The following is a 16,101-nucleotide window of genomic DNA, read 5'->3' as shown; positions in this document are numbered from 1 at the left end:
TATTACCGTCTTCTTGCGAAGCAGAAGGAGTAGCCGGCAGGCGCCCGTCGACCGAAATGGTTATATTTGGGTTCAGTCTGTGGACCGTTAAGCTTGTCCGGCTACTATAGAGATGTGCTCTGAAGCGAGAAGAGGTGTTTGAATGACGCATGCGTCGTGGCGCAAGCTACTTATAGGGGTTGAATTCCCTGACGCTGACGTCAAGATCACCAGCCAATCAGGATTGGCGTAATGAGATTGATGCTTCTGTTTGCTCCGCGATGAGGCGCATCCCATAGTGAGACATCTCACTTCATGTTATGAATGAGAACTTCTGTTTAGCAATGCAGTGGGAGTCACCGACTTAGGAAGGAGACACGGTGGAGCAGGAGCTTTGATGTCAAACACTGATGATTTATTTGGAGTTTCGGCCGGAGAGTTCACATCACAAATCACAGCAGTCACGGTGAGACTGCACGGGTTGGTTGCCACGTCAATTCTAGCGCGCCTCTCTCTTGTTAGCCCATTTAACTGGTTTCACAGAGAGTAATCAACATATTTTGATAAGATAGCTTTAGACAGTTTGGGCACACTGAGTTACTTGCGTCTGTCATTTATGGCCTCGAAGATGTCATACCTTGGAGTCCACAAACAACAAAGAAGGAAATGTCCCAGTGCACCCACAACAACAGACCATCTGTGACCTAGTGTTGACCGGTCACAGAATGGGAACAATAACATTATGGCTGAAGCAGCCTATGTCCTTAAAGCCCCTGTCACACTGTCCCGAAATTGACACCCGATGGACACACGAATATGGAATTGTGAATTTCGCACGAAGATGGCCCCGAACCACACACGAAGGCAACATTTACATTACATTTAAGACATACAACTGCAATGAAAGTACCAAAAACAATTATGTTACAGTACTATGATACTGTACAGATATCTTCAGACTTTGTTCTTTACTTTATCCGTCGTTATATGTAGAAAATATTACGTTTTCTCCGTAATGTTGTTTCCATAACAACAACAACTTCCTGTCAACTGTCCTTCAAAATAATATATGATATCCTTTTTAGTTTCACAGAACACAAATTGGGTTATTTACATAATATATTTACATGATTTTGTTGTGCAATAAAACAACCAGATGGACACACGATAAAGGAAATGTTCAAATTCGGCTGTGATCGTAGCAACATCGGGCCATTCGTGAGGGCATCTTAAGCCTTCGTATGACCGCCGGTGGAGTTTCTCAGGCTCCGGCAGCAACTTCGTGAGCGGTGGCAAAATCTTTGGCATGCCAAAAAATTGCCGAAGGACCTTGCGAAGGTTCATTTTCGTGTTGAATTCGTGTGTCAATTTTGCCCTTCGTAAGGCCATCGTGAGGGCATCTTGTTATCATCGGTGCCATCGGGCATTCGCCCCGATCAGAGTGAGGGTGAATGCACCGATGATAACACGAAGATGACACGATTTGACAAGATGCCCTCACGAGTGCCTTACGAAGTTGCCGCTCACGAAGTTGCTGCAGGAGCCTGAGAAACTCCACCGGCGGTCATACGATGGCTTAGATGCCCTCACGAATGGTCCGATGTTGCTACGATCACAGCCGAATTTGAACATTTCCTTTATCGTGTGTCCATCGGGTGTCAATTTCGGGACAGTGTGACAGGGGCTTAAAGGAGATAAACAGACGTCAGGGTTGGTCCTGTACGTCATATCTAGTAGTCTATGACAATTATTTCCCTAACAGTCTTCTATTTTTATCATTTATGATAACCTACAAATATTATTCTAATAATAATTTGGTCAATACTTAACTCAATAGGCGTCTCTAGATTTGAGTGTGGTCTCACCTTACATTAATTACATCACAAAGTAGAATAAGATTGAAACATTCAATCACAATGATTGATACAGCCAATCATAATAGGAAAAATCATCTCTCATCAGTGTTTGATCATCTTTCGTCAAAAGCACAATAATGAACACACATAAAACACAAATGCATAAATAGCTAAATATTTGTTTTAAACTAATATCCTTTATCATTTACCATTAGTTAATTTCATTCATCAAACTATAAAATCAAAACCAGCTTGCCGCTTTAAAGATTTACTTCAAGGCAATCACTAGTCAAAAGCATTTTAAAACTCAGGATCGTAAGAGATCCAGCTAAAAATGCACACTTAGAGTATAGAATTCACAATGGTGATTTGATCAATCTGTAATCTGCAAAATTGCAGTGTCCTCAATTTTAGGATTACTTTAAGAGTCAGGCACTTAGTCAAATCAATACATTCATTTTAGTCAAGTACATTGTTCAAAATCTGAAAAGGAAAAGTTAGGCAAATATTCAAAGACTTTTGTAAAAACCTGGAAAGGAAGGATTAAACATTCTTAAAACTTGAATTATTACATTTGTGAATGCTTCCACTGATCTGTACCAAATTAAGTCTATCAATTATTCCTATTAGCCATACTTACCTGAGCATCTACTTTTGGTACTTGGAAAGGATTCTTCTGTGTTTATCTAATGTTGAATATATAATATCAATTTCTTTAAATTATACTTCTCTAATTTGAGGATCAAATATGCTACATAATTGTTATATAAAATATTATAAATATTTGTTTTGGGCCAAAACTTAAATGAATCCAGTACTTGAAACATCAATGTAGGTCTTTCTGTGCATGGATAATACATTAAAGAGTAGTGTTGTTAAGCCTGATTGCTGGACGATTAAGGATATTAACATTATCTGTGATAATAGTAGAAATAACTTATGATTTAATACTTTATAATCTGAAAATATTAATTAATTAATTTTGTTTAGTGCGAAAGTGTAATCTGATCCGGCAAAAATATATTAATCACCACTATTCAACACATGTCTGGTCATTGGAAATATAAAGACAGTCATTAATTGTACATCTGTAAACATCCAAGATATGTAATCAATTAAAAGTTCATCTTTGTACGAGAGCTGGAAGAACATGTCCTTCAGTCTTTCTGACTCGTTCTCCTCCTCTCTTTATGACAACGAGTGTCTGGTGTGTAAAGGCATCCTGATACTGTAGATTAGCACTGAGGTGCTGATTGGCTCAAAACTCTTCTTCATCAGAGCGCCATATTTAAACCCCCCAATTGCTCTGCTTTTGTGTGGCTCATTCAGTGAGCACTGTAGTTGATCCCCCAGTGAAACGGAGGCTCATCTGCCTGCATTCCTTCTGCTATCTGCTTGAGAGCAGCGCCAGACAAAACTGCGTATTCCAAATGGCGCATCCAGGTCTCCCCCCGTGATGGGAGAGGTTAGGAAGACATCTGCTCCTCCAAGAAACAAGGAACCTTGTATGAAGCCTCTGAAGTCCTCGCTCGTCCCGCAGGGTTGTCTGCCTGAGCCCACCGAGCAGAAAGGTGAAGAAGCATCCCATCTCCTCAGAAAGTTGAAGATTAGAATCCTCTCATCTCGAACGACCTCGTGCCTCCTTGCCCGTGGATCGTGGTGCCCTCTGCAGCCGGAGAGTGTGACCCTCTCTCTCTGACCCTTGGCTTTCAGAGCTGTCCTAGTTATTGGGTTAACACTTGATAGGGATGTTTTCCTGAGTGCAGACAACTCAAAGTAATAGATTAGCACATTATCATTTAATTACAAAAATAGGATAGGCCCCTCAGAATTATTTGGGAGCCTTCCTGACACATGCACATGCATAAATGTAAGGTTTGTGTTAGTCATTTAACATGCAAGAATAATATACTCATCAATCCAAAGCAGAGAAATGTTATTGTAATTTAAAGGTGAGCTAGTGCCTGGATATAACCCCTTCTCAATGATTCTAAATTTTATATTAATTCACCATTTGATAAAATATTAGTTTATCAGAAATGTTTTATTTGTTCTCTTCCATAAAACAGGTTTGAGAAATAAATGTTCCAATATAAAATCAATTACTCAATATAATTGACTCTTCCCTCCCTTTTCTTACATATATCACATATGACATAATAACTTAGGAGTCTATTTAAGCATGGTGTAATCTATTACTCGAGAAGACTCAGTATCACCTGTGTGCAGCTTGCAAAAAAACAAAACAATTGTGAGAAAGATATATTAAGCAGGAAATTGATACCTTTGTTGAAGAACAAAGTATATCTGATTTGGGAGGAAAAGCTTCTTCCCCCTAACATCTGAGTCACTACTGAAGGCATAGCATGAATGGAATTGGGTGTCTGAGGGTGTCATTACTGAGAAACGTCAAACAAATTCAAAACCTTACATTTGAAAACAGGTTTGCATTCCTCCACTTAAGGTGACGTTATCATTGGAAACAATAAAAGCTAATTGTTTTGATGTAGAATCTATCAATTGAATCGTCAGAGCAGAACAGAATGGTCCTATTGTAGCCTGAGTACCGTGCAGCCTCTAATTTCACCAGGTGGGAACATTGTCCATATAATGTGAATACATGTAGAACCAAGAGGCCCCTGACATTAGGCCTATTTTAAAAATAGTAGGGGCTTTTAACAGCTTGCCAACCTACAGGCATCCTCTGCTTAGCAGTATGAATAGCCTTAAAAAAACAACCCACTCTGTGGTAACGAGAGTCATGTGTCTGACCCAAATGCCCTAAGTGAAGCCGTTAGTCCCATCTGACTGACCCAAGGGTTGGTGCTGGTGTGGCGGGGAGGCTTCCAGGTGTTCAAAGCAGATGTCAAGCTTTTAGTTCATGGCTCGGTGGGGGGAGCATTGTCTCTGGGAGCAGGGAATGGTGTCCATTCTCGGACCAGACCATTAATGTCATTTCATGTAGAGCAGCCATAGCATCTCTGTGACTGCACTCAGCCGGACTGCAGCAGGGTAGAACTGGGTGACTCTTAGTGAAGCCGTCCAAGGCCATAGACAAAATGGAACCACGTACTAACAAAAGGGACACAAGGTCATCAATGTCTCTCTTTACCATTGGCCTAATTGCACAATAAATGAGTGGAAAAAAATGTGGAACACTAATCCATCATCATGTGAAATGTTGAGTTAATCTAAATAATTACTTATGGGTTGAAATCAAATTAACATTAACACTAGAACTAAAGTCAGTCAAAATTGGACTTGCACGGATCAGAATCTAAGCAATACACCATTTTCCCAGCTCTGTAATGAAAAGGATAACAAGATTAGGTACATTACAGGAGTGTTAAAACACCCAAACATGCACACTTATCTTATTCTAGTAGAGATTAGAGGACCAGGTCTAATGTTGTGAACAAAATGATCAAGTCAAAGTTATTTTATTGATTCTATGTTATGTACCTAATTGAATAATTAATCTTGAATTACTAATAACTTTAAAGAAGGCAACAATTTACAATTTGGATAAAGTGAATACTCATCCAAAGTGTGGTGTGTGTGTGTGTGTGTGTGTGTGTGTGTGTGTGTGTGTGTGTGTGTGTGTGTGTGTGTGTGTGTGTGTGTGTGTGTGTGTGTGTGTGTGTGTGTGTGTGTGTGTGTGTGTGTGTGTGTGTGTGTGTGTGTGTGTGTGTGTGTGTGTGTGTGCCCAAGGTTTCAAACATTTGGGACAGCACAGCAGTGAGAATGTTATGAGAACCAATCTGTTGTTTACACTAAACTCGAAGGAAGCTAGACTGGAACATTTTAAATAAATCAAAACACTTGCACATTAATTAAATACATTTGACATTTAGCTCGAGCTGGGTTCAATACTTTTCTTTATGGTATTTAAAATTGGGCTCTAGTAGAACCCCTGGATTTGGCTTGCAACACAAAGTGATACTGATCTCTGTAGGACTTGGAAGTGTCCTGATTCAAAGTGTGGGCCTGTGAAAGAGAGGCCCTTGGAAAACAACATCTATTTTGTAACTGTAATTACTTATTTTAAAGAGATTGCCCAAGGTTTAAAATATGTATTATGCACACAATAAAAACTTCAACAAATATATATTGATCCTGGCTTAACCAGCGACCTTTACTCTGTTGTCCATAAGCTCGGTTTCAGAAAACTTGTCAGTAGTTTAACAACTATTTTAATCTTAGTAATGTCTATGGAGACCAATTGGTTGATACGAGAAATAATTTGAAGCAGTTTAATAAAGAATGTTAAACTATTTTTTAAAACTGTAATTGAACTTCAACTTATATTAATTCTCTGATTCCAGTGGCCAGTTGGAACAGACAATCAACAAAGTTTCCATTTTGCAACAACAACGCAAAAGTTTTCAACAACAATTAGTATTATGTCTGAGTCTAGTTCTGTCTTATCTGCTTTGTTTCGGAATGTGTTCAATACATTACGTTTTTATTCATTATTACCATACAATATATAGATTTAAGAATAAATTAAACAAATAATACAACATTGACCTAAAAAAAAACTGATTTTGCAACCTTGATCTCCTCAGGCAGGTCTCTGAGGGTCTCGGGGCGCAGGACAGGGCATAGGGTTTATACAAGGTCACAAACATATCTTAACATTCCAGCAATACCATTTAAGAATGGATTCTTAAAGCAATAATCTTATTTTCTTCTTACACCTAGCGCACACCCTGAACAGTGGGCTTCTTGTTTACATTTTTCTCTGCACACTCAGAGGCAGGACATAAAAACACTCTTTTGCTATTTATTTTCATTTTGCAGCACATTTATACGACCAGAATTTTGCTTTACATCTTTATATTATTTATTTTTCTCAAGTCATTTACTTTTGGTGAGATAACTAAAGTTTAGTTCATTTTACCCTGGCTATGGACTGATTCATTATTAGTTGTTACAAAACATACACAAGACGGCGGGACAAACCAATATAGACCCCCCATACAAACAATCAGACAAACAAAACATTAACTCGTAATAAACACCAGCGCGACAGCAGAGCTCATCCAGCTCAAATTAGTCCGAATTAGGAGGTCTCAGAGGGGGTAGGGAATTATCTCTAGTGGGGCGCCTTGTCTCGCGCGTCCACCCTTGTACAAGTGCTAAGATCGTGCCTGAAGACCGTCCAAAAGCAATAACTAGCTTATCCTCTTGCGACAACCACTACTATATTCTAGTGGCGCTATGATCCCCCGACCAGGAGAACATAGACTTTTTTCCGTTACCCTTTCTCTCCAAAAACAGCCCAGTTAACTGTAGTCCTACATGACCAGCCATTGAGTTCACCCCCAACGATGAAAACACAGTTTTGTTTCTATGCTTGCTTGCCACTGCCCACCTGTGATCAATTAGCCTATAATTGTATGTATGCACCCCGGACCGCCACCAGCACCTCTAGCCATTTATAGGGAATTGTGGCACGCATCTCGCGGTGCCCGGGCCTTGCCAGCAATGTAGAAGACGGTCACAAACAACGAGTGCTTTTAGACCATCTCGCTTTTAATAGAGATGGCGGTGGTGTGAGTTAAAGCTTATAGGCAAAAGGCTGTGACTTTCTTCCTCTCAGCTGCACGGCTGCAGTCACCCAAACATGGGGAGGTAGTTACACACACACCCCCGGCTGCTGCTGGAGCCGTGCTCACAGAGGCAATGGAGGGAAATATCTCTGGCTGCTTATTTTTAACTGCTGTGTTTGGCCGCTGAAACCCCCAGAATTCGGCGATTTGTCCAATACAAATCTTGTACATTGCTTTCACACAGAAGCTCCACTTTACTGATGCCTTTTTTTAAGGTCTCTCTAAACATGAGCTGTGTATACTTGTATGGCACTTCCGTCCCGAGCAGCACACACAGAGAAAATCAGCCAGGACTGAGTCCCCAGACACTGATTCCCTGGGTTTATTATCCCCAAATGTTCATTAACCAAAAACGAAACACAGCCGCTCAGTTTCACAGGTAATTTTAGGATACCGTCAATCACAGATTCTGGTAAGGCAATGTCCAAATGTAGATTTGAAAATCACACTTACCAGTTCTGAAGATTTGTTGGCATCCTGCCGACAACGCCAAATTGTAAGGGAAACTTCTGTATAGCAATGCAGTGGGAGTCACCGACTCAGGAAGGAGACACGGTGGAGCAGGAGCTTTGATGTCAAACACTGATGGTTTATTTGGAGTTACGGACGGAGAGATTCACATCACAAGTCACAGCAGTCACGGTGAGACTGCACGGGTGGGTTGCCACGTCAATTCTAGCGCGCCTCTCTCTTGTTAGACCATTTAACTGGTTTCACAGAGAGTAATCAACATATTTTGATAAGATAGCTTTATACAGTTTGGGCACACTGAGTTACTTGCGTCCGTCATTTATGGCCTCGAAGATGTCATACCTTGGAGTCCACAAACAACAAAGATAGAAATGTCCCAGTGCACCCACAACAACAGACCATCTGTGACCTAGTGTTGACCGGTCAAAGAATGGGAACAATAACATTATGGCTGAAGCAGCCTATGTCCTTAAAGGAGATAAACAGACGTCAGGGTTGGTCCTGTACGTCATATCTAGGAGTCTGGGACAATTATTTCCCTAACAGCGTCATTGCGTCATTATGTCATTGTTTACGTGCCTCCTTATGGTCCACACGGCATGTTTTTTGTAAGGTTTTAGCGCTAGTATCCTGTTAGTTGTGTTTTTAGTGTTTGTCCATCTGTCTTATTATGTTAATGACTCTACCCTCTCTTTCCAGGTGTCTGCACTTCCTGTCCGTGTGTCACCTGTTAGACTGATTGTTGTTCCCGCCCCTGATTGTGTCCACCTGTGCACCATTACCTAATGTGTGTGTGTATATATAGTCCTTCTCTCCCTTTGTCTTGTGTTGGTTCGTCTTGTCTTTTCGTCATATCCATGCCTGTTTACCAGAGACCTGTTTTTGCATTACCTAGTTGAACCTAGTGATTCTATGGAGAGTCCTAGTAGATCCTAGAAGTTATTATTGAAAAGCTTTGTATTCTTTAAAATAAAGAATATTACAAAGCAACGGAATCGAGCATCTGAGTTCTTATGAGCCCATCGTGTCATTTTTCTCCGCAACACCGCTCACAACAACATTAATAGAGGACTGCGTCAGGTAGTTTTTAATCATACGAAGCCAGATTAAATTAAATAACTACTTCTCCAACCTTGTACCTTTCTCCAGAGTGCCGTGGTGCATTGTTTATTAATGTGGTTCAGCTGCATTACTGCCCGCTGCAGTGCTGCTCGTCTACCGGAGTTTATTCTCCCGTTAACTCGCGGCAGCGACCGCTGTAAAGTTTTCATTGTCTGACTGTCACACAGTTAGCTGATAAATATCCCCCATCAGTGAATGTGTTTTAGTCTGAAAGCTGTTTGGCATCACAACGCTGTTATGAAAGTTTCTCTGGCATTCTGCAGGTGATGTTAGCATAGCAACCGAAGCTAATCAGACTATCTTGACTACTTGTTGCTATCATATTGTGGCATAAGCCGTTTTTTACAGGCATATTTTGCCGGCGTAGTTTTCGTTATGATTTTACTTGTGATGGCCACATGTAGCCCATGCATTTATTCCATCCGATAGTTGCAATAATACAAAACAGGAAAAGGTCTGCCTCTTCACAATGGTCAATAACAGTGAACAGTGGTAATAACAGTGGTTATTAAATTAAGGTAAAATAAACAGATTCACACTAAGCCTGGTTAGTGTTTCCTGACTTTATATAAGTGTTTTTTATAAGTGTGTGGTCGCGTTCTAGTCACTTTGCTCAGCGCTACTGCTTGTTACAACTTGTATTCGCCGTACTCGCCATGAACTGTTATTGCTCAGGTTAATCTCGACCCCCTCCAATGTAAGCGTGAAATATTTAGTTCTTGGACCTTGCCGGGTTGCCGAGTGGGGCCCGAGAATAGACCAGACTCCAGCAAAGGTAAATTGTGTCTAGAGTGCGCCATCTAGTGGGATCAACTGAAATGCCGGGTATTGCAGGAAAAAGGCTAAATTAATATGGTCTTTAGTATAATTTGGACAATTTTGTACCATTACATTACATTACATTTAGCTGACGCTTTTATCCAAAGCGACTTACAATAAGTACATTCGACCAGGAAGACACAACCTTGAAGAAAACAGAATCATATAAGTACATCAGGTTTCATAGAGCCAAACATTTCAAGTGCTACTCAACTGGCTTTAGATAAGCCAGTCCTTTATTAGTATAAAAGTGCTTTGTTAATAATTATATCGCTCGAAGTGGAGTCGAAAGAGATGAGTTTTCAGTTTGCGCCGGAAGATGTGCAAGCTATCTGCTGTCCTGTACCAATATTCGGCGGGCCGGATTCAAAAGCCCAACAGGCCGTATATGGCCCGTGGGCCTTAGTTTGCACATGCCTGACCTAAGGTGTATTCAAAGTTAACTGCTAACTGATTTTCATATTACACACTCATGTGCTCACTCTGACCCACTCTGTCTCTCTTTAATACATCATACACATTCAAATTGTTCCTATTCTACTTTTTAGGGTGTTTTCTTGCCTGTAGTTTATTTCTATACGTTTTTTTGTACATGTTGTTTACTTTGGATAAGGGCTGGGAAATCTCTAAGTGGTTGACCAATCCCAACAGAGCTGGCCAGCTAACCAGAGCAGACTGGGCTCTGATTTTAGAGAGAGGATGAAAGGGGTGCTGCAGCACAGGCAGTATGAGAAAAATAAAGAGCTTTTTGAACATTAGCAGGAGAGGACTTTTTAAAGTAGAGACACTTCATACTGATATACACCTGAACATTAGCAGGAGAGGACTCTTTAAAGTAGAGACACTACATACTGATATACACCTGATCATCAGCGGGAGAGGACTCTTTAAAGTAGAGACACAACATACTGATATACACCTGATCATCAGCGGGAGAGGACTCTTTAAAGTAGAGACGCTACATACTGATATACACCTGAATATCAGCTGGAGAGGACTCTTTAAAGTAGAGACACTACATACTGATATACACCTGAACATCAGCAGGAGAGGACTCTTTAAAGTAGAGACACTACATACTGATATACACCTGAACATCAGCAGGAGAGGACTCTTTAAAGTAGAGACACTACATACTGATATACACCTGAACATCAGCAGGAGAGGACTCTTTAAAGTAGAGACACTACATACTGATATACACCTGAACATCAGCAGGAGAGGACTCTTTAAAGTAGAGACACTACATACTGATATACACCTGAACATCAGCAGGAGAGGACTCTTTAAAGTAGAGACACTACATACTGATATACACCTGAACATCAGCAGGAGAGGACTCTTTAAAGTAGAGACACTACATACTGATATACAGCTGAACATCAGCAGGAGAGGACTCTTTAAAGTAGAGACACTACATACTGATATACACCTGAACATCAGCAGGAGAGGACTCTTTAAAGTAGAGACTCGACATACTGATATACACCTGAACATCAGCAGGAGAGGACTCTTTAAAGTAGAGACACTACATACTGATATACACCTGAACATCAGCAGGAGAGGACTCTTTAAAGTAGAGACACTACATACTGATATATACCTGAACATCAGCAGGAGAGGACTCTTTAAAGTAGAGACACTACATACTGATATACAGCTGAACATCAGCAGGAGAGGACTCTTTAAAGTAGAGACTCTACATACTGATATACACCTGAACATCAGCAGAGCAAAAGTCTAGAGGCAGATAATAGAACTCCTCTTACTATACTGTGAACATTCATTGAACAAAATTGAATATAAATTATTTAGCATATTTGAAAAAATAAATGTATACATCTAAATGTGGAAAAACAAAAATATCAATTAATAAATATACATTAGCAACATAGATTACAATTTAATATCCAAAATGTAGATGGAGGAACAAATATGCTTAAGTAGTCATACCTCACTGTTACGACTGGAGCACACAAAAAAATGACAGGACCCAAATGCACGACTCCAGACAAAAGATGATTCAAAAAAGGTTTTTACTTGCGGTGATAAGCAAGGCAATACAATCACATAAGCAGAGTTAGGACTCCAAAAAAATTATTCTACAAAAAACGAACTGAAAATTCACAATAGCTTAGATAACAAACTAGCTGGCACAGGGAACACACAGAATATACAGTATACACATACAAGGGACTCTACAGGTGCAAACAATAAGGGCGGGGCAGGTAATCAGGTCCGTGAGCATACTGACAAGGTAGGAGTCGAACTACATGAAATGAGAAAAGAAATAACAAAGTAAAACAGGAAATGGCAGACAACAAAAAGGGTTAGCAGACGCGGACTTGACAATATAAACTAAACAGAGAAATAATATTAATAAATCTAACGAGACACAACACTCACCTTATTCAATTCAACACATTCATCTTTTTGTACATTTTCGTAGCTGGAATTTTTTTTATCAACACTGATTATTTTTAATTGTGATAGAACGGCAATACACAAAGTAGTCAACATAATGTGAATCCATATAAGAGGACGTCTTGTTTGGCGTTATAAATGATTACTAATAATAATGATCATTTCTCCACACTGCTTCTCTTCCAGAGTAAACGACTGCATCCTGCGGGTGAACGATGCCGACGTGTCTGAGGTGTGCCACAGCAAGGCGGTGGAGGCTCTGAAGGTGGCAGGCTCCATCGTGAGCCTGTATGTGCGGCGCCGCAGGCCGATGCTGGAGACCATCATCGAGATCAAACTCATCAAAGGGCCCAAAGGTGGGCCCAGACACACACACACACACACACACACACACACACACACACACACACACACACGAACACACACACACACACACACACACACACACAGTCCACCATACATTCAATCACACACAGAAGTATTGTAACAGTTGAACATTTCAGTAGCCACTGTTCCTTCAGCATATTTCGTTTTTACAATGAGATTAGCGGTACTGCTCTGTGCATTGGGGTGTTGTAGTCACCCAAAGTACAGTAGATGTTTTCTGTAAAACTGTTCCTCCAACAAAAAAGTGACCCAAAACTTTAAAATGTGAATATACAGTATATAATATTTAGACAAACTGCTGGTTTAAAAGAACATTTAAATGTATAAGCGTTGACATGTACAGTATCATGACACATGCGCGTTATATATTGGTGGTATTTCATGATGCTTAACATACAACTGTCATCCACACAACCTAGAAACTAAACAGTTACTTTCACATATGCAAACACACACAGGGCTTGGCTTCAGTATTGCAGGTGGCGTTGGAAACCAGCACATCCCAGGTGACAACAGCATTTATGTCACCAAGATCATTGATGGCGGTGCAGCTCAGAAGGACTGCAGACTACAAGTAGGGGACAGGCTGTTAATGGTGAGTACTTGATTAAGTTTAAAAGCTTGCATACGTATATTTAAGCAAATAAATGTTAGGTATATTTTCAGAGATACTTTCACATTAAAACAATACAGTAATTCTTCACTGAACCTCAGTGGAACCGTTAAACAATTTTATGTCCAAACAGCCAACACACTAAAGTAAACAATTGAAAGAAAATCTAATACAAAAGGTTAGCGCATAAGCAGGCACTCTATGAAGCTTAGAGTTGTTGAATTGTTCCAACTCAGTGGTCAGTTTTGGGGGGTGGAAATGTTGTGGAATTGGGTTTAACAGACTCCTTGTATGGCTGCCTTTGCTCTGCCACTATTGTGTGTGAAGGCTGACTAGTATAGTAAAAGCACTCTTGAAAAGTATAGACTGGAAAAGCACTCTATAGATGCAGTCCATTTACCATGTACTTACAATACTATATCACAAATTATTTGGTGCTAATATGGTAAACTAGGTATCTGAATTTAAACTCAAGGATTCATAAGGATCAAGGCTAATTTATTGTCATTCTGTAACCAGGGTTGCACAACGAAAAGCAGTCGTGGCTTAGTTAAGTTTAGCTGTAAAGGAACATAAACAAACAGAAACGATGCACAGATATTATCACCTGCATCATAAAAGTAACTAAAGTTATCAAATAAATATAGTGGAATTCAAAAATAAAATATTTGCCTTTGAATTGTAGTGGAGTAAAGTATGGAGTAAAAGAAAATGTAAAGATTTAATAAAAGTACAAGTACCTCACAACTGTAAGTGCAGTACTTCAGTCCACCACTCCTTATAGCCTTTGACATCACAAGAGCCTGCTGTCGAGATTTTTAAATAACCAAACCTTTGTCAAGTTTATTCAAACCCTGTTATAGAGAGAGAGATATGCAAGAGACTAATGTTGATTCATTGAATCATGTCACACTTTGTACAGTACATTAACCAAGCAGTGTACACATCAGACAATAGTCTTACAGCTTCAGTCTAATTGATAATGACGTGATGAAACGGGCCCTGGCTCAGCTATGGAACAGGATTTGTCTGAAGAGCCAGCCCTCCTGCTTAACCAGCGCCTAAAAGCATTACCTTCCTACTGTGGTGTTGTCCCTTGAACACCATCTGTCCTAATCCAGTCTCCTGGAAGCAGGGAGCAGGCCGGTTGGATCTCTACAGCAGGAATAAATCACACTGCTGATTGTACTGTATCTGTGTGTGGACAGGTGAACAACTACAGTCTGGAGGAAGTGTCTCATGAAGAAGCTGTGGCCATTTTGAAGAACACGTCGGATGTGGTCTACCTAAAGGTGGGAAAGCCCACCAATGTCTACCTGTCAGATCCCGATGGGCCTCCTGATATCACACACTGTAAGTCCTCACCTTTTGTATTTAAAATGATGAGTCATCAGCTGTTAGAAAAGTGTTACATACTGCAGGGAGCTGTGTAAAAGTACAACTGTGTCATGTGTAGTGTGAGATTTTTAAGCATCTCTCTACATCCGTTTTATATTTCACAAATACACAAAACCTTAACATGTTTATGCTGCATCCATTGATTTTCTGCACACACAGCCACTGACATAATAACAGAAATCAACAAGCAAGGCAAAACTGCTTAATTAAACTTCAAGAGTGAGTGACCAATCACAACCATAACCTCCTTTGTTTATCGTATAAGGCGAGTTATAACATTTCGCTATTAAATACCATTGTTATTCAGTCTCTAAATGAACTCAATTTGTCACTGGAAAGGCGCTTCATAAAACGTTATCTTTATTGTGTAGTTACACTTATGACATAACTTAGACATTGTACAGTTCTGCTTGCTTTTATATTCTGCAAATATCATTTCATTTCATTTCAAACCATTATTTAACCAGGTGAATCCCATTGAGATCATCGATCTCTTTTTCAAGGGACACCTGCAGCTACTGCTGGGTTACACATAAAAACATAAAACAACAGAAATACAAAAAGGACATCATACAACACATTTACAGGTTTACAATTTACATACCTATCAACATGTACAGGTACCAACAGTATCAGATTGCATAGCATCTATCCATGCTTTAAAAACAGGCAGTGGAACCAAATTGCTCAGTTTCCATTCTTTTTGTAGACTGTTCCAAGCAAGAGGAGCTGCGCACCTAAAAGCTTTTGTCCATAAGTCAGTCCTAGCACTTGGCACATGTAACAAGACCACATCATGAAATCTCAGGTAATAGCTACCTGCAACTCTCTGTGTGATCAGAGAGCAGATATAAGACGGGAGTTTACCCAACAAAGCTGTATAAATAAACGTGTACCAATGACTGAGCCTCTTTACAGTAAGTGATGGCAAACATGCCTTGGTATACAGTGTACAGTGTACAGTGATGTGTAAGTGCTTTACAATTTGTGACAAATCTCAGTGCGCTGTGATAGGCGGCATCTAACTTGTTCAGGCATTGGGCAGGTGCATTCATATACATCAGATCACCATAGTCCAGCACAGGTCAAAAGGTCACAGAGCTTTTTCCTGGCCTCAAGCGAGAAACAGGACTTGTTCCTGTAGAAGAAACCTAGCCTAACCCTCAGCTTTTTAAGCAGGTTATTGACATGAAGTTTAAAAGTGAGACAATCATCAAGCCAGATACCCAGGTATTTATAACAGGCAACCACTTCTAGTACTTTTCCTTGCGCAGTAACAATATCCAAAGCGGTCCCTGGTGTCTTTTTGGCTTTTGAAAATAGCATTACCTTGGTTTTATCAACATTTAAAAGAAGCTTTAGTTCAGAGAGCTGCGTCTGAATAATGTTAAAAACAGCCTGTCATTTAACACAAGCC

At 40.0% G+C, this 16,101-nt stretch overlaps 1 protein-coding gene across 1 annotated transcript in view; it reads left to right on the top strand.

The window, feature by feature from the left end:
• Positions 1 to 16,101, top strand: part of dlg2 (discs, large homolog 2 (Drosophila)) — a 125,276-nt gene that overhangs the window by 44,701 nt on the left and 64,474 nt on the right. The window contains 3 exon segments of the mRNA XM_034232935.1: positions 12,473 to 12,642; positions 13,132 to 13,268; positions 14,495 to 14,639. Coding sequence (XP_034088826.1) covers positions 12,473 to 12,642; positions 13,132 to 13,268; positions 14,495 to 14,639 — 452 coding nt within the window.

Source organism: Gymnodraco acuticeps, unplaced genomic scaffold (assembly GCF_902827175.1).
Source record: "Gymnodraco acuticeps unplaced genomic scaffold, fGymAcu1.1, whole genome shotgun sequence".
NCBI lineage: Eukaryota > Metazoa > Chordata > Actinopteri > Perciformes > Bathydraconidae > Gymnodraco > Gymnodraco acuticeps.
The sequence above is the reverse complement of the archived record's forward strand: the minus strand, read 5'-3'. Positions and strand labels throughout refer to the sequence as shown.